We start from the raw sequence: 27,177 nt of genomic DNA, 5'->3' as shown, positions 1-27,177 counted from the left end.
CATACAGAATATTGAAACACAAACACAGAAATACTTAATTATCAAACTTTAATTCATAAGACTAATCTTACAGAATAAAACACCAGGATAACCAGTCAAGGTTACACTTAAAAAAATCCAGCAGTGCAAATCTAAGACTAGATATTTGTCATCTCCCTCCCCCCAAAATAGGCAATAGATTATTTAAAAATACCATAATACATGGTACTCACATATTCCATTTAAAATAAATCTGCAGTGGACACAAATATCTAAGTTGGTTTTTAAAATATAAAACCAAAGAATTAATCGCTTTGAGTATGGATAAGACAGAGTGAACTTCCAAGAGCTACTGAGGCGAATCCTTGGCTAGAAGGTAAAATGGCCACGTTTAATACAAGACTTGCTCGGGCTCTCCTGGTCCCCCGCTCCCCTCTGGTGACGAGGACATTCACTAACAAAACAGGATGCCAGCAGCCTCATCCTAACAGGTGGGGAGAGGCTGCTGGACAGAACTGAGGGTGAAAACGGCTGCACTGGAAAAACCAAATTACAAAGGAAGCCAAGTAAACGAAGGGGAGTCTGGACCCAAGGCCTGCAAGGACGGGAGCAGGGAGCGCAGTGCCCGGGCCTGCGGCAGAGGCAGGCGCAGGACCGTGGCTCTGCAGGGGCGCAGAGCAGACCCCACCACGGCACCTGGGCACTGGAGCAGCAGGGAATTGTTCCTCTTTGGCCCTCAGAGCATGGTGCAACCTGGGCAGGGTGTGTGTGGCACCAGCACAGTGTGGTGGTGGTGACAGTTTATCTCCTTGTAATCCAGATCACTCTCTCCCATCATCAGAACACCCTGACTATAGTTACACATTTCTCATCAACGTCATTAATGGAAATTAATAATTTACTTTAAACTTGGTATGAAACCATGTGAGTAACACAAACTCTTCATGCAAGACAATCTGTTCAAAGCCCAACCAAGCTGAGCAACAACACTTCTGCATTCCCAAGGAAGTAGTGATCCTGGGACTGCTTACACTCAGGATGCACAGAGAGAGGAAAGAATACTGAACTTGGGACAAGTGGAGGAGGAGAAACCTGCAGTGCTGGGCACGGGGATGGCACACAGGTGAGCTGTGATGCTCAGTGTCATGGAACAAGGTAGGGAGGGAGCTGGGCGACTGGCAGGAGGAATCCCAAGATGGCAGCAAGGAGGGGACACTGCCTGGGCTCTGGGAACAGCCAACAGCAAACACTGGCTGTGTCCTGCAGGGACCTGCATTTGCCTCACCAATACTTGAATCTGCAATTAGGAAGCACAGAAAACACTCAGTGCAACCTCATACGGAGTGGCACCCCAGGGTGCTCCCGGGGAATCACACCTACACACAGCAGGAAGCAGTCGCTGCTGAGACTCCCTGTTAATTGTGATTTAATTGAAATACACGTCTGTGCAGCTGGTACTGGTAATTGCCCACAGAATATATGTCAGATCTCAGAATCATCTTTGCCACCAACTCCAAATTCTGAGTGTACTCACACTTTACTCACACACTGCGTCTCAATGAGGACCAAACTCCTCCCTGGGACCATTGGTTACGCTGAGTCTGCCTTGGGATGGTGACAGTGACCAGAGAGCAAAATCCAAAGCAAAAGAGAGGCAGGCAATGGCTGGGAGGCAACTGTGGCACTATCCCACTAAAAAGAAGGTGTTTCTTAATGACAGTAACTGCCTTGGAAAAACTGGTGTATGCCAGAACATACAAAACTCCGCATCATTCCCAAAGAGAAAGGATCTTAAAAGCAGCGCTGCTAATTTCAACTAGAATACTCATTTCAAAGAGGTCCCAAGAAGCCTGGGATATTGAGCCAGCAAACACCAACTAAAGCATTTATAAGTCACTTTCCTGTATTTTAATTCTAATTTTGCACATAGAACATAAAAATGAGACAATTTCATTTTTCCAATCAAATCCAACCTGCAAGGAAGCACCTAAAGAGGATCACATTTCCTCAGTGTATAGTAGTTTCTTCATGTTTAAAACTGCTTTGTACGTTACCAAGGGGTTTGTGCTGAGTCTCTGAGCTGCTGGGCTGTACGTGGCCCAGGACAGAGCAGCTGTGCCCTGTGGCACAGAGTGTGACGCTGCCCTGTGCCCCAGCAGTGGTCAGTGCCTGTCCCACTCACCCCAGTTACTCACCCGGTCGCTGTGTCCTGCACAGGAGCCACAGGAGTGGGGAGGAGCTGGACTCGGGCACTGGGACACCACAATCCCTCCTGCCCTCCCCAGAGCAAGGGGGTGAAGGAACAGGAAAGGAAACGGACACAAACAGATGCACAGGCAGGTCTGAGAATGTTGAGGAACAAACGGGAGCTGATCATCACAGAACCAGCAAGGTGGCAAGTGCCAACACAGCCCCGGGTGACAGAAAGAGGCCAGTGTCACCCCTTTGCTGTATCCTGTAGTGCCCGCACCTTCCACCAGGTAACAAATTGTTAACTTTGGCCTTAACACCAGGACTGACAACCAGGAAATCACGAGTGTGATGGCTGCCTTTCACCCACCAGTAAGCCAGGCCAGCTTCTCTCTGCCCTCACTGCTCCAGGGGACTGCCAAGGGAGCTGACACAGCTCTCCTGGACCCAGCCATGCATGTCAGGACACACTGCTGCTGGCTTGGACACAGAAAGGAAATACCCCAAGCTACAAGAGTAGCAAGCACATCACTAGTTTTTATGTAGGATATGAAACACCTTTAAAACTCATATTGAGTGGCTGCTCAAACAGAAAATACAAACTAAAAGTTGCTATCTAGAGGCTACAGGAAAATATGTGACCTCAACACCTACCAGAAAGCCAATGTGTTTTCCAGTCTCTCAAGTAAAATAAAAGTAAAATAAATACTCATTTGGGAATTTGCACTGCTGCGCTTCACCTGGGCTCTCCCCTCTAGGAGAGGGAAGAGTGGACATGGAGCATATTCGGATTAGCTGTTCCTAAAAGGTTGTTTCTGCATGCTTTGAGCTACTGGCATGGAGCAGCACTGAGCCCCAGCACTGATGCAGAGCAGGGATGTGTGAGCTGCTCCACAGCACAGGGGTGTGTGGCTGCACAATGCCACCTGCTATGGGCTTTGCTCCTGTGCAGGACAGAGGGCTCTGTTCAGAACACCTGAGAGAAATGGCACATGGATGGCTGGCATGACACACAGAGCATCACAGCCCCAGCTGCAGCACCTCCCTTCTGACAGAATGGGGTGCGAGGGCTGCTTGTGAACTGGCACAGGAGAAAAGCTGGAAGGTGGCTTACATTCAAAACATCACTTGCTGGATGGTTACTCTAAAGTACGATTCATTGAATTCAAGATCACTACAAATTTTCAAATCCAGCTCACAAACGACTGCTGCTGTTATTAATAATCCAAAACAACCTCTGAGCTTCTCTGTTCCTTACTGCCCCCAGCCCAAACAAGGCAGGATCTCTGTGGTTCCCTCCCTTTGGGAGATCTGAGTTCCACAGCTCCCACCAGGCAGTGTTACGGTGTTTCCACCATGTCCATGTCACTGTGACCCCTGCTCACACCAGCAGCACAAGGGTGTTTCCAGCCCAGCAGCTCAGTGTCAACACAGCAGCTGCACAATGCTCCTGGACTGCGACATGCACGAGCAAGAGAATGCTCCCAAAATGCAGCAGCCCAGGGCAGGAGGTGAAGCACTGAGCAGGCACGAGGGGGAGCAGCTGGCAGCACTGGCATGACAGAACATCCCTGCAGAATCCACCTGCTCCAAACATGCTACACAGACCAACCTGGAGCTGCCAGACTCGGGAAAAGGCCAGGAAAAGTCCCAAACAAGCAGAGCATCTTTGGGTTGAAAGGAAGAATTAGTTCTGCTACCAAGGAGTGGGAGCTGCCCTGCAGGGCCAGCGGGATATGGCTTCACCGAACAGCGACGCTGTGCACTGCTACAGTCAGCTCTTAAAACCTGCTCCTCAAATCCCAGCCACAACCACGTAACTAAAGTAACTAATGCTGATAACAGAGATTATGAAAATATTTGGTTTTGTTCAAACCATGTAAAAAAATCCTCAAGAATACACTGTAATATTTTCTTTTTAAAACTAAACTGGAAGATCAACTCTCAGCAGATTTAAGTGTATTACACACGATATTTTGTGAATTAAGATTTATTGATTTCCATTGTATTTGCTTTAAATATGGTTGAAGCTGACTGCAGAAAAGGGATGGTGAAATCTTTAAGTTAAAAGTAAACTAATGGTGAAAGAACATCACCTCTGGCTTCCATCCATGCCTCGTTTAGCATGTTTTAGTAATAAGTTCCAGGACTGTCACATCCAGGGATGTTGGAGGCCTCTCCCAGCAGTGTCCTTAGATTTGTGTCATTTTCCTGTGCCAGAGGTGAGCGTGCTTTCAAAAATACTGCCACTTCCCCAGCACCGTGTCTTTGATTGCATCGACATACTGAGTTGGGACCCAATAGACCCAGTAGTAAGATGCTTCTGTTGGGCCCAGCTGAAATGCCTGCAATTAAAAATGACAACATTTACACACGGCAACAAAGAGCTGGTCCCAGTGGACAGGCACAGCTCATCCACTGCCAAACCAGACCAGCCTGTCCCACCTGCTGCTCCCTGCAGCACTGGGCATTCCACAGCTCTTTGGTGGGCAATTAAAGGAGTGCTGCAGAGAACAAGAGCTGCAGAGCACTGAGAAAACCATGAGCTCTTCCCTTCTACAACTTCACAGCACCAACCAGAACTCCTGGCCAGTTTCAAAAACATAAGGAAATTATTCTGGTAGACAACCTGAAGCATAACTCAGTGTCTCTAAAGAAATGTCAGAGCTGAGAAGCCAAACAGGAACTAAACAAGACAATGACTATGTTTTTATAGTAATAGGATTTTATATTTAGACATAATGTCCTATTCTCAACTTCTCTTCTATCCTCAGGAGAGGGGCACCATGGCACACCAGAGCCTCTGCCCTTGCTGTGGGGTAAGTTTATTGCAACATGTGCTGAAGAGGACTTCTTCTCACACGGGTGATCAAAAATCAAGTATTTGGACAGAGACTAGAGCAGCACCCTCCTGCAGGCCATGACTTTAAGGAAAAACATTTCTCTTTCCTCCCCCTAAAGAAGGAAATAGATTTCTCATAGAAAAGACACTTACTTCAACATCAAAAGTTAGTTACTGTACTTCAAAAAGCAGGATCTTAAAAAACCCCATAGATTAAAATAAACAGACAAAATTTCAGTACATTAGCACAGTTCTCTTCTGAAATATAACTTTGCTAAATCTCATGGGAGTTGTTCAGAAAATTACAGGTGTGAAAAGATAATACAGCATCAAATCCTTTTTTTCTTAACCTCCATCAAGGCCTGTTGTTCATATAAATACCACAGAATCTAGAAATTAAACCAGGTGCCAAAAATATCCCTACCATTAAGAAATCATGTGCTACGTTGTGAGCATGTTTACTGGTTTAACACTGTCACAGTCACTCTGGATTTCCACATAGCTGCAGATATTCAATATGGACCCAAAATACTGAGTGTGAGAGGAGCCCAGGTCCCCATTTACACAAGGCTGGAACCACCATCCACCTCCAGCCTGCTCTGACCTGCAGCCTGCAGTGTGTGCTGCATGAAGGAATCAGATGGATATGATTAAAGTAGAGCTGTTACTCACCATCATGTGATAATCCTCATGGCCTTCAATAGGTTCACTCACCACATTTTTAATGGACCCCATGGGTAACTTTTCTGTTCTCTCTACATTAAAATTGATCAAAGCATTATTTCTGACATGCGGGGAAGCAGTATTTCATATTCATTTCATACACCACCTCCATTAATGCCAAAATCTCCTCAGGCCAACAGTCTCCCCTCCAGGAGAGTTTTGGATGCTCAGGACCTGGTGGCTGCAGCAGCACGCCCACCACACACCCAAGCTGGCACCCAGCAGTGTGAGGAATCCAAAACTGGACCACACAGTTTCCCTGCATCCCATGAGGTATTTCAGTGCTCATTATTTGGGCCTAGACTGAGTGATGGGAGATCCCAGGTTTTACTTAATGTTTTCCCATAAGGAACTCCCCTTGGAGCAGCAGGGATGCTCATCCTATGGAATCTAGTCCAGGTGTGAGAATATTCAGGGCTGACTACCAGGGATTACACTGAACTCCCAACAGCAAGCCTGAAAGCTGGTGAAGACAGGCTGACCCAACTCTGAAAGCTCAGGCCAGGCTTTACCCTGAGGCAGGGTGCAGAGAAGCACAGAGAAGGGAATAGAAAAGAGAAAATAGGGAAAGAAACAAGAGACACGGAAGCCCCAAAAAGACTGCAGTTACATGGCAGAGTAGTGTCAGCAGCCAGAGGCAATGACAAGAGCCACGAAGTGCATGGTGCAGGGCAGAGCCTTCCCATCAGCTCTGTCCTCACTTCTTCCTCAACACTTAATTCCAAGGTCCTGCCTTTCCGTTCAAGCATCCAGCATCAGCCAACAATTATCTTCTTGGACACAACCAGAGAATACCCAAAACACTTCACAAAGGAGAAACTGAGTTCTTGAGAGAGATCTGTTTAATTTGTGATCCAGAAAACCTCAAACCTACCTACAGAAAGCACACAGGGAGATAAACTCAGCGATGTAAGGAAAAATATTCTCTGCTTCATAACTCAGCTCACTCTGAACTACCTGTTCAGACCTGTGACTTCATTAATGAGATAAAACCCCATTTTGCCCTTGTTTAGCATCCCCCAAATCAATTTCTGCTCTGAGTATCCCAACAACAGGCAAATCCCATTATCCATGCCTCTGTGCAACTGAGCAACTGGGGAAGAGCTGCCTGTGCCAGACTCAGGCTATAAACACCTGCACAAAGCCCCGTGAGGCTGCAGGGCTGGGGGAAGAACCAGCCCCAGCTCTCCAGGGCCAGCAGGGGACAAGCTGTGTCAACACCCAGATGTGTTTACTCCAGCCCTTACCTGCTGGCCTCTGTCACGGGTTCCTCAGAGGAGGAAGGAGTTTCTCCCAGTAACAGCTAGCAATTACAAGCATTCCCTAGGGGCAGCAAGCTGCTGCTAATTCGGGGGAGTAGGGAAACAAGTTACAGGAAACACATGACTACAAGGAGGATCAAACCCACAGCTTAAGCAACACTACGTAGAACACCTCAGAAACACTCTACTTGAAAACTCATCTGGGGGGTGATGGAAGAGATTAATTTGCTAAATACTAAGCATGGATTTAGTACCTGGGAACAGTAACACAAAAACCTGCCTGCCCAACCTATAGAGTTAAAAACACCCCCAATGCCTTGCTCCATTACTTTGCCCAGAAAAGAAGTTATTGCAACTGGCACCAAGAATGGTTTTAAGGCTAAAAAAAAAAAAAATCTTCACAGTTAAGTCTGTTCTACAAATAAAGGGTTAAAAACTTTTGGGATTTCTGCTTACTTTGGAACTACAGCTGGAGGCAGTATAACCAACCAATTAGGCTGCTTTACTGGGACAGTGAGCAAGCACTTTCAGCCCTCTTGCTCATCACTATGTATTTCCCAGCCCAGTCAAACTGAAGGAGCACAGCTTCCTTGGCAGGTGGGGGGATCCCAGTGCCCCATTTAGCCCCAGCCACACAGCCACTCACTCCCCCTGCCCTGCTGGGATGGGGAGGAGAATTGGGAAAAAAAAACCCGCATGGTTTGAGCTAAGAAGAGTTTAATAACTGAAACAAAATAAAATATACTACTATTAATGGTAATAATAATAGTAATAAAAAAATCTAAAAAGAAACTTCAGAGAAACCAGTGATGCCCAATACAGCTGCTCCCCCAGTGCTGACTGATGTCCAGCCTGTCCCCCTTCGGTGTCCAGTCCCTCCCAGCCTCCTGCCCCAGTTTATGCTGGACATGATGGTGTGGTGAGAAGTACTCCTTTGGCAGCTGTCCTGGCCAGCTCCCTCCCCTCTCCTCGCATGCCTCCTGACAGGCAGCTCTGAGACACCACAGAGTCCTTGACTGAGGGAAGCACTGCGCAGCAACAACCAAAACATCCACTGCTATCAGCACTGCCCCCATCCCCAATCCAAAACAGCTCCTGGGAAGAAAGCTAACTCTATCCCAGGCACAACCAGGACACAGACATCCTCAGCAAGGCACGATACCCCCACGTCATTCCCAGCTCCTCCTGGCACCACTCACGACTGCAAACCAAGCCCTCTGTGCAGCACCACAGCTCTGCGTTAATGAGACAAGACACCCACAAAATCTCAGCTGGAAGGACAGAGGGTGCCAGAGATGCCAACACTCCCAGTTTCTATCCCAGTTCTGAGTTTTCCTTCCAAGTCTTGGCCAAGTACTGTGTACTGCTGGCACCAAATCCATGCTGCTTACACAGTGCTTTGAGACATGCCAGCAATATCCAGCAGCATCATTTACATCTGGGGCCAGGAACAGCACATTGGACCATTACTCTGCTGGCACCACTGCACTCCAGTTTTCCAGGAACCAGCGTGCAGTATCAAGTGTTATTCAATGATCTGGGAGAATGGCAGGTGAGAAAAGGAAACAAAGCTTTTTGAAGCACTGCAACACCAACATCATTCCCTAAACACGGTTTAGTCAGAGGAGAAGCTTTTCTAGGTCACACAGCTCAGTCACAGCCCAGTCACCAGCTGCTCATCCCCGAGGCTGAGAGGTGCTCACCTTTTGTACCAATCCACAGCTGGTCTTGCTCGAGTTTGAAGGTCAATCTGACTTTGCCCCCTGACTTGTTGTACATGCCGGACAGCGGCACTGTGGGCAGCCGCTCCTGCAACGAGACACAGCCAGTCACGGCCAGGGCTGGGGCAGAAAACACACAAGCTCTCAAGTTTTTCAGCATAAGGCCCATCCATCCTTCCAGCTTTCTGCTACAAGAGCAGGGAAGCACTGAACCATGGGGAAAGGTCTCAGACCACAGAGGAGTCTCTCTCATGGTTCTGAGTGTCTCAAGACCTCATTCACGCACCTGCACGCCTTTGACAGAAGGCATCACATCGTCAGGCTTTCCTTTATCCAACACTTTTCTGTGTTGCTACAACATAAAAACAGAAATTAAATTCACAGGAACATTATGAAGTTTGCAGTGTACTTCCAGCTGCCCCCTGAGCACATCCCAAAGGCCCTGAGACACAGCTGAGGGCTGTTCCCAGGACTGCTCACAGCAGCGACTTCCAAACTCCACTGTGCACGTTCCCAAGAAATTATCACAATGAGTGGAACTCCAAGATAATGCCAAGCATAACAGCCTTCTCAAACATGCACCCACATAAATACATGTCTATAGAATCCAAGGTGCTACATCCAGTGAATCCAGAAATACTCCACGCCTGGCAGTGCAGCCCAGCACCAAACCAGATCACAGCAGTGGTAACTTTCAAATCCCCACTCACAGCTTGTACCTGGCTGAGCACCTCTAAGAAATGATGGGACTCACACTGAGTGTGAACAGTGATAAATCACAGGAAACCACTGGCATGCTTCATGGAGGCTCTACTTAATTTTAACCAAGTTTATTTTGAGGAAGGTACAAGGCTAGTAATACCTTGAGCTGGCAGTCCTTCAGCAGCCCCCCACGCTGCAGGACCATCAAACCAGCCCTGTGCTACAAAATGTGAGAGAATTCAACACCCACATCCCTGTCAGGGCTGGGACTGCTGAGGGAACTGCTTTCCTGGAGTTTGTTTTGAGCAGTTTTTGGAGATCAAATTCTTTTGCACCAATAAAAAATAATTAGGTTTTAGACAGTTAGTCCAGGCTGTGCTTGCACATTTCCATTTTCTGACCAAAATGCTTGCCTGTGCCCTACACCACAAGCAGAGCCTGCAAAGCCCCAGTCCCTGCTGGACTAAACAGTTCTGTGCTGCTCTCCTGCCCAGTCCTCCCAGTGCTGAGCTGTCAGAAATGAACCCCCAGCCTGATCTGAGGAGGAACAGGACCCACAAGTGCCTGCAGAAAAACCATACAGATCCTACTGCTCCTTACACCAGCAATTATTGAGATATTAATTACCTTTTGTCTGCAGAGTGGCTCCTTTTTGTTTTCCTCTGCTTTGACCTCCTGTTGAGCAGCTTCTTTGGGTGTATTTACTGCTAACACATCGTTGATGGTAGAGCCCACAACCATTATTTTGGCTCCATTTGTTACTTTGATTTCCCGCAAGGTTTTCTCCTCTGGCAGAAGTCCCTTGAACATAACTTTCTGCATGGCCGGCGGGAGGCCTAGGGGCAAGCACAGCGATTAGGAGCGGCGGGGCGGGAGGCGCGGGGGAGGCGCGGGAGCCCACGGACCTGTGAGCGAGTGGATCTTCTGCTTCAGCTCGGCTCCCGTGCCGTCCAGGCAGAACTTCACGTCGTACTTGTTCTTGTTCCAGATCACCTTCAGCTCCACCAGCTCCCTGCCGCCGTCCTCGCCGCCGCCGTTGCTGACGGCCGCCCGCGGGGGCTCCCGGCGCTCCTCGCCCTGCGGAGCCCTCCCCGCCGCCGGCGAGCCGCCCGCTCCGCCGCAGCCCAGCGGCAGCTCCTGCGCCTCCGCCTCCATGCCCGGCTCCTCGGCACCTGCGGGGAGCGGACAGGAGGATCCGGCCCGGCCCCGCAGCGCCGCCCTCCCGCAGCGTGCCCGGGGCCGGCTCCCCGCGCTGGCGCCTCCCGGCCCGGCCCGGCCCACCGCCCCCTGCACCGGCACCGCGGGCCCGGGCACCGCGGGCACCGCGGGCGCCGCGGGCCCCAGACAGCGCGGGCTCAGGACACCGCCAGCCCCTGCAGCGGCACCGCGGGCCCGGGCACCGCGGGCACCCCCGGCACCGCCGCCCCGACCTCCCGGCCGCGCTCGTACCATCGGCGGCGGCGGCGGCGGCCATGATGATTGTGTACAATCCGCCGCGGGGCACGCCGGGAAACGCCGCCGCCGCCGCCGCTGGCCCGCGCCGGCTCCCGTAGGCGCCCCCGCCGCCTCTCCGCGTGGGGCCGCGCCCCGCAGCACCGGCCGCGCCGCGCCGGGAGGCGGGAGGGCAGCCGGGCTCTCCGCTCAGCGCTCCGGGCACCGGGAGCCCCGCGCGCTGCCAGGCCCGCGGCGGCGGCCGCGGTCCCCCGGCGCGACCCGGCGGAGCGGGCGGCGGCGCCTTGAAGGGACGCCCCGCCCCGGCGGCGGCGCGCGCGGGGATTGGCCGCCGCGGCCGGGCGGAAGCGGCGCCGCGGCCACGTGGGCGCGTGGCGGGATGGCGCGAGCCGTGCGCGCGCTGCGCCGCGCGGCGGGACCGGGAGCGGCACCGGGAGCGGGCCCCGGCCCCGGGCCCTCGGGTGGGCCGCGGGTCCGGTTCGGGCCCAGCCCCACAGGTAACCGACCCCTCGGCAGCCCCGGCCCTGCCCACCCCCGGGGCTCCGCTGCGGCGGGGCGGGGCTCTGGAGGGTGCGTGCGGACTGCCGGCTCCCTCGTGTGCTCCCGCCGCAGCTCCCGGGCTCGCCCTCGCGGTGTGTCCCGGTGCCGTCCCGGCCGTGCGGGTGTGCCGTTACCGTGCCCGTGGCAGTGCTGTTCCTGCCGTGTGCCAGCTCGTCAGGGGTTCCAGGTCACCACAGGACTCCGCTCCCGGGACTAGTCACCCCTACGTTGTTTCCAGAGGCCGTGCCCCTGAGCTGGGGCGCTCCGGGGTGCGGTGCAGCTCCCGCCGGGTGACGCTGCCACCGCACGCAGCATCCAGCGCCCTTCCAGCTCGTGTTTAGAACTCTGCCCTGGGTCTTTTTTCTGACTACCTCCTCTGATTTCCCCACAATTACAGGTTTTCTGCATTTAGGTGGCCTTAGGACCGCTTTGTACAATTATATCTTTGCCAAAAAACACCAAGGCACTTTTATTTTAAGAGTGGAGGATACAGACCAGAGCCGGGTGGTGCCTGGAGCTGCAGAAGGAATAGAAGATATGTTGGACTGGGCAGGTATTTAGAAACACCTTTCACCTTATCTTTCTAGTGAAGGCTCAGCTGGAGGGCGGGCTTGCCTGCCTTTGTCCGGCTTTGGCGGCCCGTGGTTCAGCGCCGCCGTGCCGGTGTTGCAGGCATTCCCCCGGACGAGAGCCCCGGGCGGGGCGGCCCCGCCGGGCCCTACGTGCAGTCGCGGCGGCTGGAGCTGTACGGGCGGGCCGGCGCGGCGCTGCTGGCCAGCGGGGCCGCCTACCGCTGCTTCTGCAGCCCGCAGCGCCTGCAGCTGCTGCGCAGGGACGCGCTGCGCCGCCAGCACACCCCGCGGTACGTCCTGCCCCGCGCCGAGCCTGGCACGCCTTGGTGCCGGCTGGGCGCGCAGGGGGTGGTGCAGCTCAGGTTCAGGCATCTGCCTGGAGCTGTGGGACTGTAAAAGTGGCCGGTGGTGTTGGGCTGTGCTGAGCAGAAGCCCTGGTGCTCGTGTCCCGAAGGTATGACAACCGCTGTCGGCACCTGACGCCCGCAGAAGTGGCCCAGAAGCTGTCGCAGGGCCTGGACTGCGTCGTCCGCTTCCGCCTGGAGAAGGGCGTGGAGCCCTTCCAGGACCTGGTGTACGGCTGGAACAGGCACGAGGTGGCCGAGGTGGAAGGGGACCCCGTGATTCTCAAGGGGGACGGCTTCCCCACGTACCACCTGGCAAACGTGGTGGACGACCACTACATGGGCATCACCCACGTCCTGCGCGGCGCCGAGTGGCTGGCCTCGACCTCCAAGCACCTGCTTCTCTACAAGGCCTTTGGCTGGGAGCCCCCTCGGTTCGGCCACCTCCCGCTGCTGCTGAACAAGGACGGTGGCAAGCTGTCCAAGAGGCAGGGGGACATCTTCCTGGAGCGCTTCGCTCGGGACGGCTTCCTGCCCGAGTCACTGCTGGACATTGTCACCAACTGCGGCTCGGGCTTCACAGGTAGCACCACGGGCCTGCCAGGTCACCTTGTGCTGACTCCGTGCCATGGGCCGGGTTCGTTTTAAAAGCTGAGAGCTCTGTCAGTGCCTGAGGGGGTCAGGGAATGGGTCTCACATAACCAGTCAGTCACCGAGATGCCACCAGGCCTTCTGCAGAGCTCCTGTGGAGGGAGCTGGAATGGTGCAAATCTTCCTGCTGCTGTGCAGCCATTAAATTTGAATCAGGTGCTTAATGGCTTCTCCCTTGGGAAAACCCTCACTTCAAGGCTGAGACACTGTGAAGTCTTGGGAAACTTGCATTCTGTGGTGAATAATTGCAGTGTTGTCTGACACCTGCACCGCTTTTCCTTTAACCTGACAGACCACGAGGAGTTGAGTGAAGGTTTCCTTTTGTGGTTTTTGCTGTGTGGGGATCACAGGTTAACTTGTGTTCTGAGAACTCTTCTTGGGAAGGAAATCTTGCTTGGGCAGTGCAGCCTCCTGGCTGAGTGTGCCTTCTCTTTGGCTGACTGAGGCAGAGGTGTTCTGCTGAGGAAGGTGATGGAGACAGTTCCCAGTGCTCACCAGCACAGCACTCCTGGGGAGGGGCAGCATGGCAGTGTGTGCCTGCTGCCAGGGGATGTCCCTGCTGCTGCTGGCACTGCACAGGAGGCTCTCCTGTGCCACCTTTGCTCAGCTGCTGGCCTGGCCCCGTGCCCAAGGGCAGCACAGAGCCCTGAGAGTCCCTTGGGCTTGTGTTGCAGAGAAGCAGATGGGGAGGACATTGGAGGAGTTGATCTCCCAGTTTGAAGTAGGCAGAATTACAACCCATTCTGCTCTCCTGGACCTTGAAGCACTCCCAGAATTCAACAGGTAAAAAATCAGTGGTAACTTTAAGATGTAGTAAGCACCATGTCAGAGAGAATTAATTTTTAGCACTCAGGTTTGGGTGGAGGTTTTGTTTGTTGGATCAAGCATGGTCCTGGTGCAGCAGCTGTTGGGCTCTGCTAAGAGGAAGCATAAGTTTCTGCTCATACAGTTTCTGCCTCATCTCTCATTCTGTGCTTGGACACTGGTGTTGGCACCACTGAAAGTCTAGGCACAGGGTGGATGTACCTGGGAGGATCTGAAGTGTTAAGTTTATAACCTAAGAAAATAACATCTAAAAAGAGTTAGTACTTCAGAAGGTTCTTCTGCAAATACACTTGTGCTGCTAAGAGTGGCCTCATCCTCATTTCCCTGTGGGGCACCAGAGCAAAATGTCTCTTTGTATAGTGTCTGACTGTGGTTTAGTGCTGCTTTTCTAACACTTCCACACTGAGTTTTAGCTCAGTTGGTCAGAGCATGGAGCTAAGAATGCCAGAGTTGAGGGCTTAGTCCCCAGATGGGCTATTCCCTTAAAAGCTGGACTTGGTGATCCTTGTGGGTCTCTTCCACCTCAGAATATTCTGTGGTTTCTGTGAAACGTGGTTGGGGTGGTCTGAGGTGACCCACAGCAATCCAGAAGCAGGTCTCTTCTCTGTTGCAGGATTCACCTCACCCGTCACATTGAGAACCAAGGGCTGCGCCAGAAGCTGGTTAGGGAGCTGCAGGGGCTGGTGGAGCTCGTCTATGGGGATCAGCAAGTGGATCCAGATGTTCTGGAAGATGAATACGTGGAGCGAGTCCTTCTGCTGAGAAAAGTATGAGCTGGGGCAGAGCACTGTGCCACGATCCTCCGAGCTGAGGCTTCGCCTCCTCCACAGCACAGCCCTCTGCCTTGCCAGCTTTGCTTTCTTTCCCCAGGGTCACATAAGCCTCCTGAAGAGTCTGGTGTCGAGTGATTACTCTTACCTGTGGGTCAGGCCCTTGGTGTCCCGGCAGCAGCTACAAACAATTTCTGCAGAAGCAGATGAAATAGGAAAACTAGTCTTAGGGTAAGTGTGCTGCTGTCGGAGCTGCGTAGTGGCAGCAGTGGCTCCTCATCTCTGGAAACTGTATTCTTAACCAATCACAATTGCTTTTTACTGTGGTTTCCTACATCTGTGGCATAATTTTGTAGTTTAAACTTGCTCTTTTGAATGAGCTCTGCTTCTGGTGAGCAGAGGGAGCACCCTGGCTCAGGGCAGGGGTGAGAGGCAGGAGCCCTGTGGTTTCCATGTCCCCAGAGCATAAGCACACCTTCTTTCCCAAAGGCTAATGACAAGGCCAGCAGCTGCCTTGACTGTGGAGGAGCTGAACAAAGACCTGAGAAGTCTCCAGAAGCAAACCAGAGAGACCAAGTACAGCAGCATGATGCAGCTCCTGCGCCTGGCGCTCAGCGGGCGCCAGGTAAAAAGAAAATTCAGAGATTACGTGCAGTGTGCTTCCACAGAGCTCGAGCCCAAGTTCTACAAAAGTTCTCCAAAGCCTAATCCTGGCTCAGCTCTGGTGCCAATCCTTCAGGTCCCTCGGACCAAGGCTGGTATTTGCCTTCAGGAGGAGAAAGCCCAAGGCTTTGTTTGAGCTGCTGATGCCCCCCGCCCAGTGTGGCAGCAATGCAAGTGAAGCACTTTCGGTTCAGTCTGTGGGGCACAGACACTGGGCAGTTCAGTTCAGTCTGTGGGGCACAGACACTGGGCAGTTCAGTTCAGTCTGTGGGGCACAGGCACTGGGCAGTTCAGTCTGTGGGCAGACACGTGCTGGGCAGTTCCTGTGCTCAGTGACTCTCTCTTTGCAGCACGGCCCGAGCGTTGCTGAGATGATGGTGACTCTGGGAGCTGAGGAGGTGTGTGGCCGCATACGCAGAGCCCTGTCCAGCTGACAGGGACATCGGTGACGCTGCCAGGCCGTGCACTTGGGTGGTGCAGGTGGCACCTGCGTGCTCGTCTCTGATCAGAGCGGGGCTTCAGGCCAGGCAGGTGTCTGGGCTGGCCCCTCATCTGTACGAACCTGCACTAATCACAAATCACTTATTTCGGGAGAGGAACCGAGTCCAGATTCAACTCCGTCCTGCTGTCGCCTCGTGCAAGGAGCCTGCTTTGCAGGATGGGAGAAGAAGATGCGTATCAGCGTTTAAATTCAGACCACGTGGACAGAAAGTAACTGAACTTCTGATAGCAACAGATCAGATTCTTTTTGGAGAAGACCTTGCAGTCAGGGTACCTGCAGCTACTCGGCATGGTTCCCCAATAAATACAGTGGGGTATTTATATACATGTATATATATAGAGATGTGTATCATAGCTGCTGCCCTCTTATCTGCCCTGGTGTCATACCAGGCTGAGTGAGCTGCTCAGAGGGGGGGGTTTCCTGTCTACTGTGTCACACGTGATTCTGCTAAAATCATCCCTGATCAGGAGATTGGGTTGTTTTATCCTCTTCTGTCTGATGCCCCTTTAATTATTAAATTGATGTGGTGACTTTGATTCTCTTCTCAGTTACTCTGCAGCCGGTGAGGGGAGGAGCTCGCAGGGGTTGTGCTGGGCACTCCCACAGCAGCAGCACTCCCCAGCAGCAGCATTTCCCCAGCACCATTTCTCCATTAGCACTCCCCAGCAGCATTTCCCCAGCAGCAGCATTTCCCCATTAGCACTCCCCAGCAGCAGCCTCACGTGGGCTGCCCACGCCGGCGGCCGGAGCCGCTTCCTGCCTGGCACAGGGACGAGCCCATGGCTGGCAGCGGGCAGCTGGAGCGCTGGCTCAGTGAGTGGGGCTGGGGCTGGGGGCTGGCTGGCTTGGCTGCTGCCTCTTGCAGCCTGGGTGGGCACTGGGGCAGCCTCACCTCCCTGGGGAAGGGCCCGCTGTCCCCAAGAACCCTTGCAGAGCGATGTGGGTGCTGTCTTGCTGCAGCTGCCCTTTTCCCCAGCTGTCCTGCCCATACTCAGCCCCAAAGTTGGCTCAGTGACAGGCTGGGGAGTGGATAGAGCCAAAAAAGACATTTTTTCCTGAATTTAGCTATGCTAAAGTGTAAACTGTTGGCATTCCAGCACAAGTTTTGCAGTGGTCCCGGGAGAGCTACCTGTAAATGGTTTTTAAGTTTCTCCTGCTAAAAGCAACGTCTGCTGTTGTAGGGCTGTGCTTGACTTTAAGTGTGTGCTTGGGACTATATTTTTAGGCAGACTTTAGTAACAGCTGTTTCCTGCTCGTCCTGGATCTCCCCTTTCTGCTACAAAAAGCTCTGGAGCAGCAGCGAGGTCTGGGCTGCTTCCTGCTCTGGGTACTCGCTCACACCGGGGCTGGGCTTTCCTTCTTCCTCTCTTGTTTTTCTCCCTCCGTAAGATGAGGCCACTGACCCGAGTACGTCAGAGGAAAACTGGGACTGCATCCAGCGGTTCTGCGCCCAGGTGAACGCTGGCACGGAGGGGTAAGACAGACAGAGCTCTGTGTGCACCCAGGCTGTGTCTGGCTCTGAGCACCCTCACAGCTCCGCAGGGATGGGGCTGAGGGGGCTCGCTGGCTCTGCCGCTCCTGGGAGCAGAAATGAGTTGGAAATACGAGTTGGGAATAGGCGTGTGCCAATGTGATGGAGGGTGATGGCTGGGAATGGGCTCTGGCATCAGCTGCTGGAGCCCACCGGGCAGCAGGTCCTGCTGGCCGTGCCCTTAGGGGTCTGGCCAGGGATTCCTGCTGTGGGGTTCTGCAGGGGAGCCCCGGGGGAGCTCAGCCTCACCTTTTCCTTCCAGACGGGAGGAGGATCTCTGCTGAGATTTCCTCACCTTCCAGCTGACAGTCTGGGCTCTGTGGGAAGCAGCAGGAACTAATTAAGCAATTGACCTGTCAAACCTTAGTGATCATCTCTGTGTTTAGAGCAGACTGAGTTCAGAGCTCACAGTCTGGCACCCAGCACGTGCCCAGGAGCTGGCACAGGCTGCCCTGGCTGTCACTGAAGCTCCTGCAGCTGCAGAGAGCAGCTCAGGAGGTGCCTGCCCAGGGACATCCCAGCCTGTCCCTGCTGCTGCCTTCCAAAGGACAGCCCTGGGCAGGGCTGGAGGGCAGCGCTGGGGTCACCAGCTCGCTGTGTATGTGCAGTGTCCCTGGCCAGCACTGTGCCCAACGAAGGGTGTCTGTCCTGCTGTGAATCCAGCATCTGCTCTTCTGTGCACACCCAACCCAGCTGCATTTGTTTTTCCTGGGAACTTGTGCGTGGAGTGACTTGCTTTGCTCTTCCCCAGCCCGTGGTTTGCGCTGAGGCTGCTGGCACACAAAATCCAGTCCCCTCAGGAGAGGGAAGCTCTCCATGCTCTCACAGTGAGTACATAAGCTCCCCAAGCCTTGTGTGTTCAGTTCCTGTTGGTAACATTTTGTTTTCTGCAGGTGCTGGAGACCTGTGTGAACAACTGTGGTGACAGATTTCACAGTGAAATGGCAAAATTCAGGTTTCTGAATGAGCTGATTAAAGTGCTTTCCCCAAAGGTAGGTGGTGGAGGTTACAGGGTGTTTTGGGATAAGAAATGCAGCTCTGCTTTATCAGGGGCAGTGGGATCTTCTGGCCCTGCTCCTCTTTGTTGGGGGGGCCTGGGCCTGCCTGAAACACCCTCTGAGCATCTCACCCATTGGTTTCCCTTTCTGGTGGCTCCTGCACACATTTACCACTGGGTCACGTTTCATTTTCCATTGCATCAGCCCAGGAGCAGAGCTGCAAAAAGCTGATTTCAAAGAAATGCTCAACTGATGAACGATACTCCTTGTCTCACTCATGCTTGGCAACAGAATTTCAGGGAAACCACAGACTTTAAAGCATATATCACTGAAGACAATTCTGTTTACTGCTCTGAGAGGACAAATACCATTTAATCAGTTTGAAATGCCTGGTCTTGAGGAGGTCTGTGTTTTTATAATAAAAGGAGTGGTCAGAGGCAATAATGAGAGAACTTGGAGAAAGCACCCAGATGCTGATAAGAGACAATAACGTTCGTTTCTGGTTTTGTTCAGTTTGCCTGTCTGGGGCTGGCTGAGGCCAGTGGTGTGACTGCACTGCAGCACTCAAGGGGAGTGTTTAAAGTCAAGCACAGAATGTTTTCACTAAAATAACCTACTTTGGGGTTTGGATTCAATAACTAATCAGAAAAGTTTGAAGTGGTTTAATTTTGATTGTTGTAGAACGTGTGTGATTCTTACACACTCCATAGCAGTTCTTGTGTTTCCTAACCCCAAGATACACAGTTGACAGCACTGTGAATAAACTCACAGGAGGAATCCATTTTATCCTTCGTTTCTGCACAAAAATTCCTTGGGGCTGGATCCCTGTTCCAGATCTGGCACCAATTCTTTGGGTTTGAGCTTTTTTGTCTTTCTTTACTGTCTTGTTTTCAGTACTATGGAATTTGGTCTTCAGAAAGAGTCAAGTCAAGGGTCACAGAAGTGATATTCAGTTGGACAGTCTGGTTTCCTCAGGAAGTCAAAATCCAGGATGCTTATCAGATGCTGAAGAAACAAGGTTCAGTTCTGTTATTTCAGTTTCCTTTTTAGCCTCCCAAGCCCATGGTTTCCCCCACAGATATCTGCCCCCCTCAGCTTGTGACTCAGCTTTTTCAGAACATGCTGTGTAAGGAAAAGGGACAAAGGTCCCAGGCTAGTTGGGTTCTGAAGGATGCATGGAACTGTTTAAAGGAATTTTCCAAAGAACAGCCTTCCTGAGCCACAGCTCAGACCAGTCTGGAGGCCTCTGCTCACACTGTGTGCAGGGAAAAAGCACAGGACAGGCTCAGAAGTGATCCTTGCCCTGGAGTATCTCCCAGGGTTATGAGAGATTAGTTCAAAGGGATCCTGGGATGGATTTTTTCACCCACTCCATTGTGTTTAGCAGTCCTCAGTGGTATTTTAATCCAGAAATCTGTGCAAAACCTCATGCACTGTTGAGCATTGAGGTTTAAGCAGCTTGGGCATCACTGAACAACTACTCTTGCCTGTTCCAGGGATTGTAAAAGAAGATCCCAAACTGCCAGAAGACAAAATTTTACCTCCCCCTTCCCCAAGACCTCAGAATTCTATTTTTGACACAGATGAAGAGAAGTCCAAGGTAAACCTTAGAGTCTTCATGCCCCACCCTCTGTTTTGTACTGATGAGAAAAAAAGCTCAGTAATATTTTGGGAGCTTCTGCTGTTCCAGACAATCTCAGAGTAATGCTGATCCCTTCTGCAGTGCATCAGCTAGAGAACTCTCTGAGGCTTTGTCAGAAATATTTCCTTAGTAAGAAGTGAAACTTTTTGACAGAAAAACATCGGTTTCCATGAAAGCTCCATAAGGGAGGGCTTCTCCAGCTCTTACAGAAGCTCTGCAGAGCCAGAGCCCCTAAAGCTGAGCAGCCAGTGTATGCAGGCAGCAGTGTAACCTGGATTAGACTGTGGGACAGGAGCTGAGAGATTTCCAGGATTACAGGCCTACTCTGCAGCAGGTGTCTGTGGCTGGGGTGTGTGCACAGTGCCCAGAGGCTCACTGCTGCCCCATCTCTGCCCCCAGCTCCTGGCCAGGCTCCTGAAGAGCAGCCACCCCGAGGACCTGCAGGCAGCCAACCGCCTGATCCAGAGCATCGTCAGAGAGGTGGGAGCCCCAGGGAAGCCTCTGTGCAGCCAGGCTGGGGAGGGAGCTTGGCCATGCCAAGAGAAGGGGCCATGGTCAGTCTTTCCCAATGATTCTGAGATTGCAGCATGGGGTCATTTTGTGTTGTTTCCCCAAAATGTGCCATTGCCAGGAAGAGGGAATATGTGAATGTGCATACAGCAGGACACTTCCCTGTCAGTGGGACCTTGGCAGTAGCACTGCAGTAGTGGTTGGAAATTTCCAAAAATAAATTCAGTTCCCAGATGGAAAGAAGTCACTTGTGTACAAAACTGCCTCTTTCCTGCATGCAGTGTGTGCATGTCTGGCCTGTCTGCACGTTCCATCTGAAGGAGCATCCCACTTCTCTGCTTACAGAGGAGATTTGGTTCAACAAAGCCCTGTGGCTGTTTCGAGTGTGTCATTCTGTGTGGCAGAAGCCACCAACTCCCAGCTCAGATTCTGAAGTCACACTCGTGCCTGTGGTGAGATGTATTCCATATTCCACAGCACACGGCCAGGGTGCCCTGATGGGCAGCTGGGGGCAGGTTCTCACCTGTATTGCTTTGTGCCTTCTCCACCTGCAATAAGATATTGATAGGTGTGACCCTGAGTGCTCCAGCCAAGCATCATCTACCTTCCTTTCATTTTTCATCACAGGAGCAAGAAAAGTCAGCTCAGGTGTCCCAAAGAGTGAACACCATCAGTGAGGTTTCTGAGAATGTTAAACGTATGGATGAGCTACTGGAGAGCTACAGGAGACATGAATTATCCCCAGCTGACCAGGAGACTCTACAGGTAAATGCTCTTTTTTCCTGTGTAAATGCTCCTTTTCTTCCCTCTTCTAGAGGGAGCACCACTTGCAGCTGATGGCAGAGCCAGAAGTGTGCTGAGCAGTGGAGCGTTTCCTCCCCAGGCTCTGTCCCAGCGCTGTGAGAAGCTCAGGCCGCTGCTCTTCCGCCTGGCCAGCGAGGCGGTGGCTGACGAGGAGGCTCTGGGTAAGTTCCTGGTGGTTCTTTGCAGCTGGGACAGGCCTGTGCCCTTCCCTGGGAGGGGAGTGCTCAGCTGCTTGGCACCTGTGGGCAAAGCTCTCCACTCTCACCATGAAACCATGCCCAGGGGAAGTGGCATTTGGTCTCCTGCTCATCTCTGAGGAAACTGTTAATTTTCACTTGGAGTCCAAAGTTAAACAGTGAGTCCATTTCTTCAGTTAAGGTGGTGAGTTTTTTTGAGTTCTGATATTCACAGAACTGAAGGCTTTTGAGGCCTTTTCTCTCCAGAGATTGAAGTATAACTGTAGAAAGAGGAATATATTTTGAATTTTTAGGTGTAATACCAAGGAAGGTGTTCTGGTTTCAGCTAGAGTTAATTTGGTAAAAGCAGAATCTTTTCATTCCACAACTGGCATTTCATTCCTGTATGCCTTGAAAGTCTGACTGAAGCAATGGTTGCAGAACAGACATCCTAAACAGCAACCCCGAGAGCTTAACTGCACCTCACTCCTTCCCTTCATACCCATAGGTACCATGGCTCTTCAGCTGGGGAGTGTTGGATTATAGACTGAGATGCACTGGGAAAACTTGTGGAGAAAAAGAAAGTATAGAGGAGATGGCAGGAATCAGGAATACTTTAGAGACGGGATTAGATTTCAAAGGGATCTTGATAAATGAGAAGAGGCCTGGGATCAGCAGCTGTGTGTGCAAATGGAATGAAAGGCGAGTGAGGAGCTGAGGGCAGCCTGCTCTGCTGGCCTTTGCTCCTGAGCTGCACTGTCCCTTCCAGGAGCATTTTGGGCAGTGCTGTGGAACTGACCTGGCCTTCCTGCTGGAACATGAGTATTTTGTGTCTGCTCTGGTTTCCCAGCTGAGATCCTGCAGGCCAGTGACAAGCTCTCACGGGCGCTGGGGCAGCACAGGCAGGTTGTGGCCAGCCAGGAGAACGGGGATGGAGCAGGTTCAGCTGCCAGCTCTGCCCGTGCACCAGGTGAGAGCCCCCAGAGCGTCCCACGGCAGCTCTGCCCTGCATGCCAGGTGGGAGCGGGCTTTGGGAGGGACGTGCTTCTCAGAGAACAAACAGGGCAAGTGTTATGTAACCATCATTTTCTCGTGCATGTCATTGATACAAGTATTCCCAAAGCTGTTCACCTTTCAGGTCCAGCTGTAGCTGTGGGTGTGCCATCCTCTCTGGAGGTTCCTGGCTAACTGTGTCTCTGTTCCCCAAGCGTGCCGAGCAGCCCCACGGCGCACGAGGAGCTACACCCTGATCGACTTCTCCGAGCTGGAGGCCATGGCCCAGGCCCCCCCAGAGCTCTCTGCAGACTCACCCTCAGCCTCCCGTGGCAGCACAACCTCCACCTGCCTGCTCGAGGAGGAGTTCTGGTCCTTAGGTCTGTAGGTGCAGCTCAGTGTCACCCTGGTGCTGGGGTTTGTGGTGTTCAGTAAAGAGGGGAGGACGTCAGTCCCAAGGCAGAGCCTTCCAGATGGAAGTTTTCAGGGGTGCAGTGTCTCTAGTGGTGTTAGACAGCAAAGGAAGCACCTGTGGAAACCCCTGTTTTCTCTAAGTTACCTGTGGCATTTTGGTGTCTTTCTCAGGTCTCAGCAGCTCCCCTGTCATACAGAAACCACCCCCTGATTTTGGCCTAGCAGAGGCGAGCGATGCTCAGGTACTTTGCCATCCATAAGGTATAAAGGACAAAAATCAGAGATGATTTCTGGTCTGCCTTTCCCTGGCAGCCCTTTTGGTGTACCACTCTGTTCTGAGGGGAGCTGGAAACCTTGTGCTTTCAGTCTCTCAGGTGCAGTTTGCAACCAAATGACTCATATGTATTTCTGCTTTAGGTAGTGGTATTTGATAAACAGAGTTCTTTTCAGTGCAACAGGTTTATTTTTGCTGATATTATACAGCATGAACCTGAAGGGCCTTATTTTCCAGCCTGCTGTGCACAATGGATTTAGGGGAGGCGTAAGTGCTGTTCAAACCCAGGCACCACAGGAGGGCTGGGAAGACAGCTGTGCAGGGAAGAGTGAATTCCAGAGCCTGGATGAACAGCTCTCTCCACCATCCAAGACCAAGACATTCTCTTTGTAAGTAAACTCTTCACAATAGAGTCAGATTTTGGGGATGATTAATTATTTTACAGCTACCTCTGGTTAGTGATGGCAAGTGATCCATGCACACACTGACTGTCCCCTGCAGTTGTGCACCGGTTAATTGCAGTTAATTGCACACCAGGACCTTCCAAGGGTTAGAAATTTGGGGAGACAAATCCCATTGGTTGTTAACAAGGTGATGTTGAGCTAAAAGAACAAAAACCTTACAGTCAGGCCTTTTTATAATAACCTATCACTTAAAAAACACTTTCCTCAGCTTTCTCCAGAATGTGACAAGATAGTTTCCAGACATTCAGTGGATGTTTGGAACAGTTCACAAATCAAATTAATCTCCACAGATCTTCAGAGCAGGAGACTATAACAATATGCTTATACACTCTGCCGTAATACAAGAAATTTTACTGAAGATTTTCAGCTTCCTGCAATGTCTTTGAGCTGGAATTTACTTTAATCTGCCTGACTAGGGCTCCAGAGAAGCTGTGCACAGGGACGGCAGACTTCCAAAGCCCTAAACCTAAGTTTTACCATAGTAACAGAACCAAAACCTGCCTTAATGAATTTTGAAACAGCAAGATCTTCCATAGATGATAGAGTTTTTGAATTCCTCAAGGACTCAGAGTGTAAGTCTGTAGTTTCTTTATACCTAAAGGGGATGAGGGATTGGGAATACAGACAGACGCAGCAGAAGACAGTGAGTGTATTCCCTGTAGTATCCCCACTTAATGCAAGCTTTCTGCATGCTTTTCTTTCCAGGGATTTATCACCAATGAAATTGCCCTTTCCAGATCTTCCCAATAACTCAGTGGCAGATCCTCCACTCCTCAGCCCAGGCTATGATCTGAAGCCTGCTGCCTCTTTGCATGCAGCTTCCTATGATGCTTCTCTAGAAAACCTTTTTGTGCCTTTAATTTCAGTTACACCAAGTAAGTGCAATTCTGTGCCCCAGCTCTGCTTACTAGCGGCTTACTACAGCTCTTCCATGAGTTTTGCAGGGCAGGAAGCCAAAGTAGCTTCATGCTGTGTGGGTCACTGGAGACACATAATGACTGCTCTGTGCTGGGCTTAATGTACCTGAGAATTTGAGTAGGTGCTAGGGACCATAGCATGATGATGTCCTTGTCCTCCCTAGTCCTTGCTCAGGAGTTTTCTGCCCTGGCTGATCTTTGTAATGTGCTTCTAAACCCATTCCTTCACACCTTCAGTCAAGGTTCAAACAGTTGTTCTACTTAAAGTCCTAAAAGACACTTTTGAGTGGGAGTGCCCCACTTCCTAAAGCAGAGCTCTTCATTCCACCTCTGCTTTTCAGTTTCACACTGTATGGCCCAGCTCTGCAGCTCCTCCCCAGAGCATTTCCTGGGATTGCCACCCTGGGGTCTCAGCCCAGGGCCACAGAGCCTTGGCTCTCAGTGATGCTGGAAGAGGACAAGTGCACAGACATCCTGATCTGCCTTCATTCTCAAATGAAGGTCTTGGCAGATTTTGGAAGGGCTGGATGGTGATAGTCAGGTGTGAATTTGCCAGGCATGGATGCTAGGCAGCCAAATCTTGTGTGCACTCAGAAAGGCATTTTGCTTTTCCCACCGTATCTTTGTTGGATCCACACCTGACTTCTCTCAAGGGCTGGAGAAATCTGAGCTGCTAAATCCCAAATGCAGACATTCAGATTCCTGTCTCTGCCTTAGAGGCAGATATAAATCAGTGTGCCACTTGGTCTGTGAGTTTGCCAAAGGAAGTAAAAGTTTGTCTGCATTTTCCTTTTTGCTGTTCCTTATCCCATCTTTCCTGTTTACCCTCAAATGGGAGGGGAATCAGGCTTTGATTCTGGTTCTCTATTTGTCTCTGGCAGGCACTTTCTGCCCACTCACTGTGTATGACAGGAATGGTTTCAAGGCCATGCTGCACTTCTCCAGAGACCCGGCTCCCGGCCGACCAGACGTGCTGGTGATGGTTCTGTCCATGCTGAGCACCTCAGCGCACCCCATTAAGGACATAGTGTTCCAGGCTGCAGTCCCAAAGGTCAGAAGCTGTGACAAGTAGCAGAGAGGCTCAGAAGTGTCCTGAGAAGAAAGGTTCACCATTTCTTACTGAGCATTCGCCTTGCTCATGGGAAGTGGTGGCTCTCTGTCTCTGCACAGAGAACCTGCTGTACAGCGGTGCCCGTGGCATTGGTGCCCGTGGCATCGGTGCCTGTTTCACAGAGTGTGTCCATGGCCTTGCCATGGCCAGAGAGCTCCAGCGCTGCTTCAGCCTCCTGGGCAGGGCTCCTGCTCCCTGTGCATGTGTAGCATAGAACTGGCTGTTTAGGAACACCTGCCTTTAGTTGCAGGATGTGCTTTTCACTGAATAAAGAGTCTGACTGATGTATCTTTAACTGGCTCCATGGCTCAGTTAAGCTCACAGCCCTTTTCGCAGCATGGACTAAAAAGTGGTTTTTTTTATTTTCTCTTTCAGACCATGCAAATAAAGTTACAGCCAGCCTCTGGTTGTGAGCTGCCAGCCTTCAACCCTCTCCTCCCGCCCGCAGTGCTGTCCCGGGTGCTGCTGCTCGCCAACCCACACAAGGTGCTGCTGCTGGGCACTGGGATCCCCCCAGCCATTTGCCTGAAAGATGGGGAGCCTCTTAAAAGTGGGGAGGTGTAGTGGAGAGACAGGGCAGTCTGGACTGTGCTGGGAAGATGTTTTCTCTGCTCAAAGAGATTTCCAGAGCTACAGTCTGAAGGACTGTGTGGGCAGTCGCTGCAGGGGCCTGTGCAGTTCTGGAGTATCTACACAGACACAGCTCCAGGCACTCACGGTGCAGGTGTTGGCAGCTGCTGGAACACAGGGGCACCCAAGGCACAAGTGATGGGTGGCAGATCTTTTGCCTTGGTGGATAGTTATGAGACCCAAGATCGGTGTCAGGAACTCCCTTGTCTCTGAGTAGGCAGGCCAGGCCTGGATTGCCAACATGCCCATGGGTGGTGTGCACAGGTCTTCCAGTTGCTCTTGTCTGTCTTAGGAAGATCCAGGGTTTCCTTCTGTGCAGAGCTTCTGCAAGGCTGGTGTTTCCCCTTTCAGAGGTGACTCACTGCAGCAAGGCCACGAGGGGCGAAGGAGTGCAGGAGTTGATAACCATGGTGTGCCCCTCTCTTCCTCTCTCTCCCAGGATCCCGTCCGGCTGAGGTACAAACTGATGTTCACGCAGGGCGTGCAGCCCTTCTGTGAGGTGGGAGAGGTGACTGGCTTTCCAGAAGCAGAGCTCTGGGGCAGGAGCTGCAGTCCAGCTGGCTCGGGCACTGCCGTGTTTTTAGATCGGGAGCGAGTGGGGACCAGCAGCGCTCCGTGAGGGCCGCATTTCTGGGGATCTGCCACCTCCTTCCTCCTCTTCGTGCCGGCAGGAGTGCGGACCGGCTGCTGCCCAGCCTTGCCCTGTGGCCCAGCGGCTTTACAGGAGCCTCCTGCTTGTGCCACGCACAGCTGCCGCTGCTTGTGGGCCACCGCACTTGACTTCTGAATTAAAAAGCACAGTGAATCGCACCAGCGTTCAGCCCCGTGCCAGCGTGTTCCCGGGACACAGGGACACCCCGGCCCGGTCCCCGGGGCCTGTCCCGGCTGCAGCGGGAGCTGAGCGGCGGGAGGGAGCGGGGCCGGGCCGGGCCGGGGCCGCTGCGGGGCCGCGGGCAGCCACCGGGCCGGGCACGG

At 52.2% G+C, this 27,177-nt stretch overlaps 3 protein-coding genes across 5 annotated transcripts; 2 read left to right on the top strand and 1 right to left on the bottom strand.

Moving 5' to 3' along the window:
- Window positions 1–31: 31 nt before the first annotated feature.
- UBFD1 (ubiquitin family domain containing 1) lies at window positions 32–11,011 on the bottom strand. Its single transcript, XM_085591949.1, has 7 exons — window positions 10,869–11,011; window positions 10,325–10,591; window positions 10,047–10,255; window positions 9,004–9,069; window positions 8,700–8,805; window positions 5,684–5,766; window positions 32–4,514 (listed from the first exon to the last, which is right to left on the bottom strand). Exons 1-7 carry the CDS (start codon window positions 10,891–10,893, stop codon window positions 4,404–4,406), a joined length of 867 nt encoding a protein of 288 aa, XP_085448075.1. The 5' UTR covers window positions 10,894–11,011; the 3' UTR covers window positions 32–4,403.
- A 239-nt stretch (window positions 11,012–11,250) lies between these two features.
- Window positions 11,251–16,274, top strand: EARS2 (glutamyl-tRNA synthetase 2, mitochondrial). The gene is made up of 9 exons (XM_085591944.1): window positions 11,251–11,368; window positions 11,809–11,964; window positions 12,084–12,273; window positions 12,438–12,910; window positions 13,653–13,761; window positions 14,417–14,570; window positions 14,674–14,804; window positions 15,063–15,198; window positions 15,587–16,274. Exons 1-9 carry the CDS (start codon window positions 11,251–11,253, stop codon window positions 15,668–15,670), a joined length of 1,551 nt encoding a protein of 516 aa, XP_085448070.1. The 3' UTR covers window positions 15,671–16,274.
- A 109-nt stretch (window positions 16,275–16,383) lies between these two features.
- GGA2 (golgi associated, gamma adaptin ear containing, ARF binding protein 2) lies at window positions 16,384–27,012 on the top strand. Of its 3 annotated transcripts, XM_085591942.1 has the most exons (17): window positions 16,384–16,551; window positions 17,128–17,212; window positions 18,021–18,096; window positions 18,163–18,261; window positions 19,162–19,285; window positions 19,764–19,867; window positions 20,309–20,389; window positions 21,047–21,184; window positions 21,303–21,384; window positions 22,250–22,369; window positions 22,608–22,772; window positions 22,978–23,048; window positions 23,318–23,469; window positions 24,250–24,419; window positions 25,343–25,512; window positions 25,948–26,058; window positions 26,642–27,012. In XM_085591942.1, the coding sequence occupies exons 1-17, from the start codon at window positions 16,518–16,520 to the stop codon at window positions 26,819–26,821; spliced, it is 1,962 nt and encodes a 653-aa protein (XP_085448068.1). In that variant the 5' UTR covers window positions 16,384–16,517; the 3' UTR covers window positions 26,822–27,012. The 3 variants fall into 3 exon arrangements, 2 of the variants coding, with proteins under 2 accessions (XP_085448068.1, XP_085448069.1); XR_014958488.1 differs by lacking the exons at window positions 25,948–26,058; window positions 26,642–27,012 and having other exon boundaries at window positions 24,282–24,419; window positions 25,343–25,483; XM_085591943.1 differs by lacking the exons at window positions 24,250–24,419; window positions 25,948–26,058; window positions 26,642–27,012 and having other exon boundaries at window positions 25,343–25,506.
- Window positions 27,013–27,177: the final 165 nt, after the last annotated feature.

This window comes from Lonchura striata, chromosome 14 (genome assembly GCF_050655825.1).
Source record: "Lonchura striata isolate lonStrDom1 chromosome 14, ASM5065582v1, whole genome shotgun sequence".
NCBI classification, from domain to species: Eukaryota; Metazoa; Chordata; class Aves; order Passeriformes; family Estrildidae; genus Lonchura; species Lonchura striata.
This window is presented reverse-complemented; position numbering and strand designations above follow the sequence as displayed.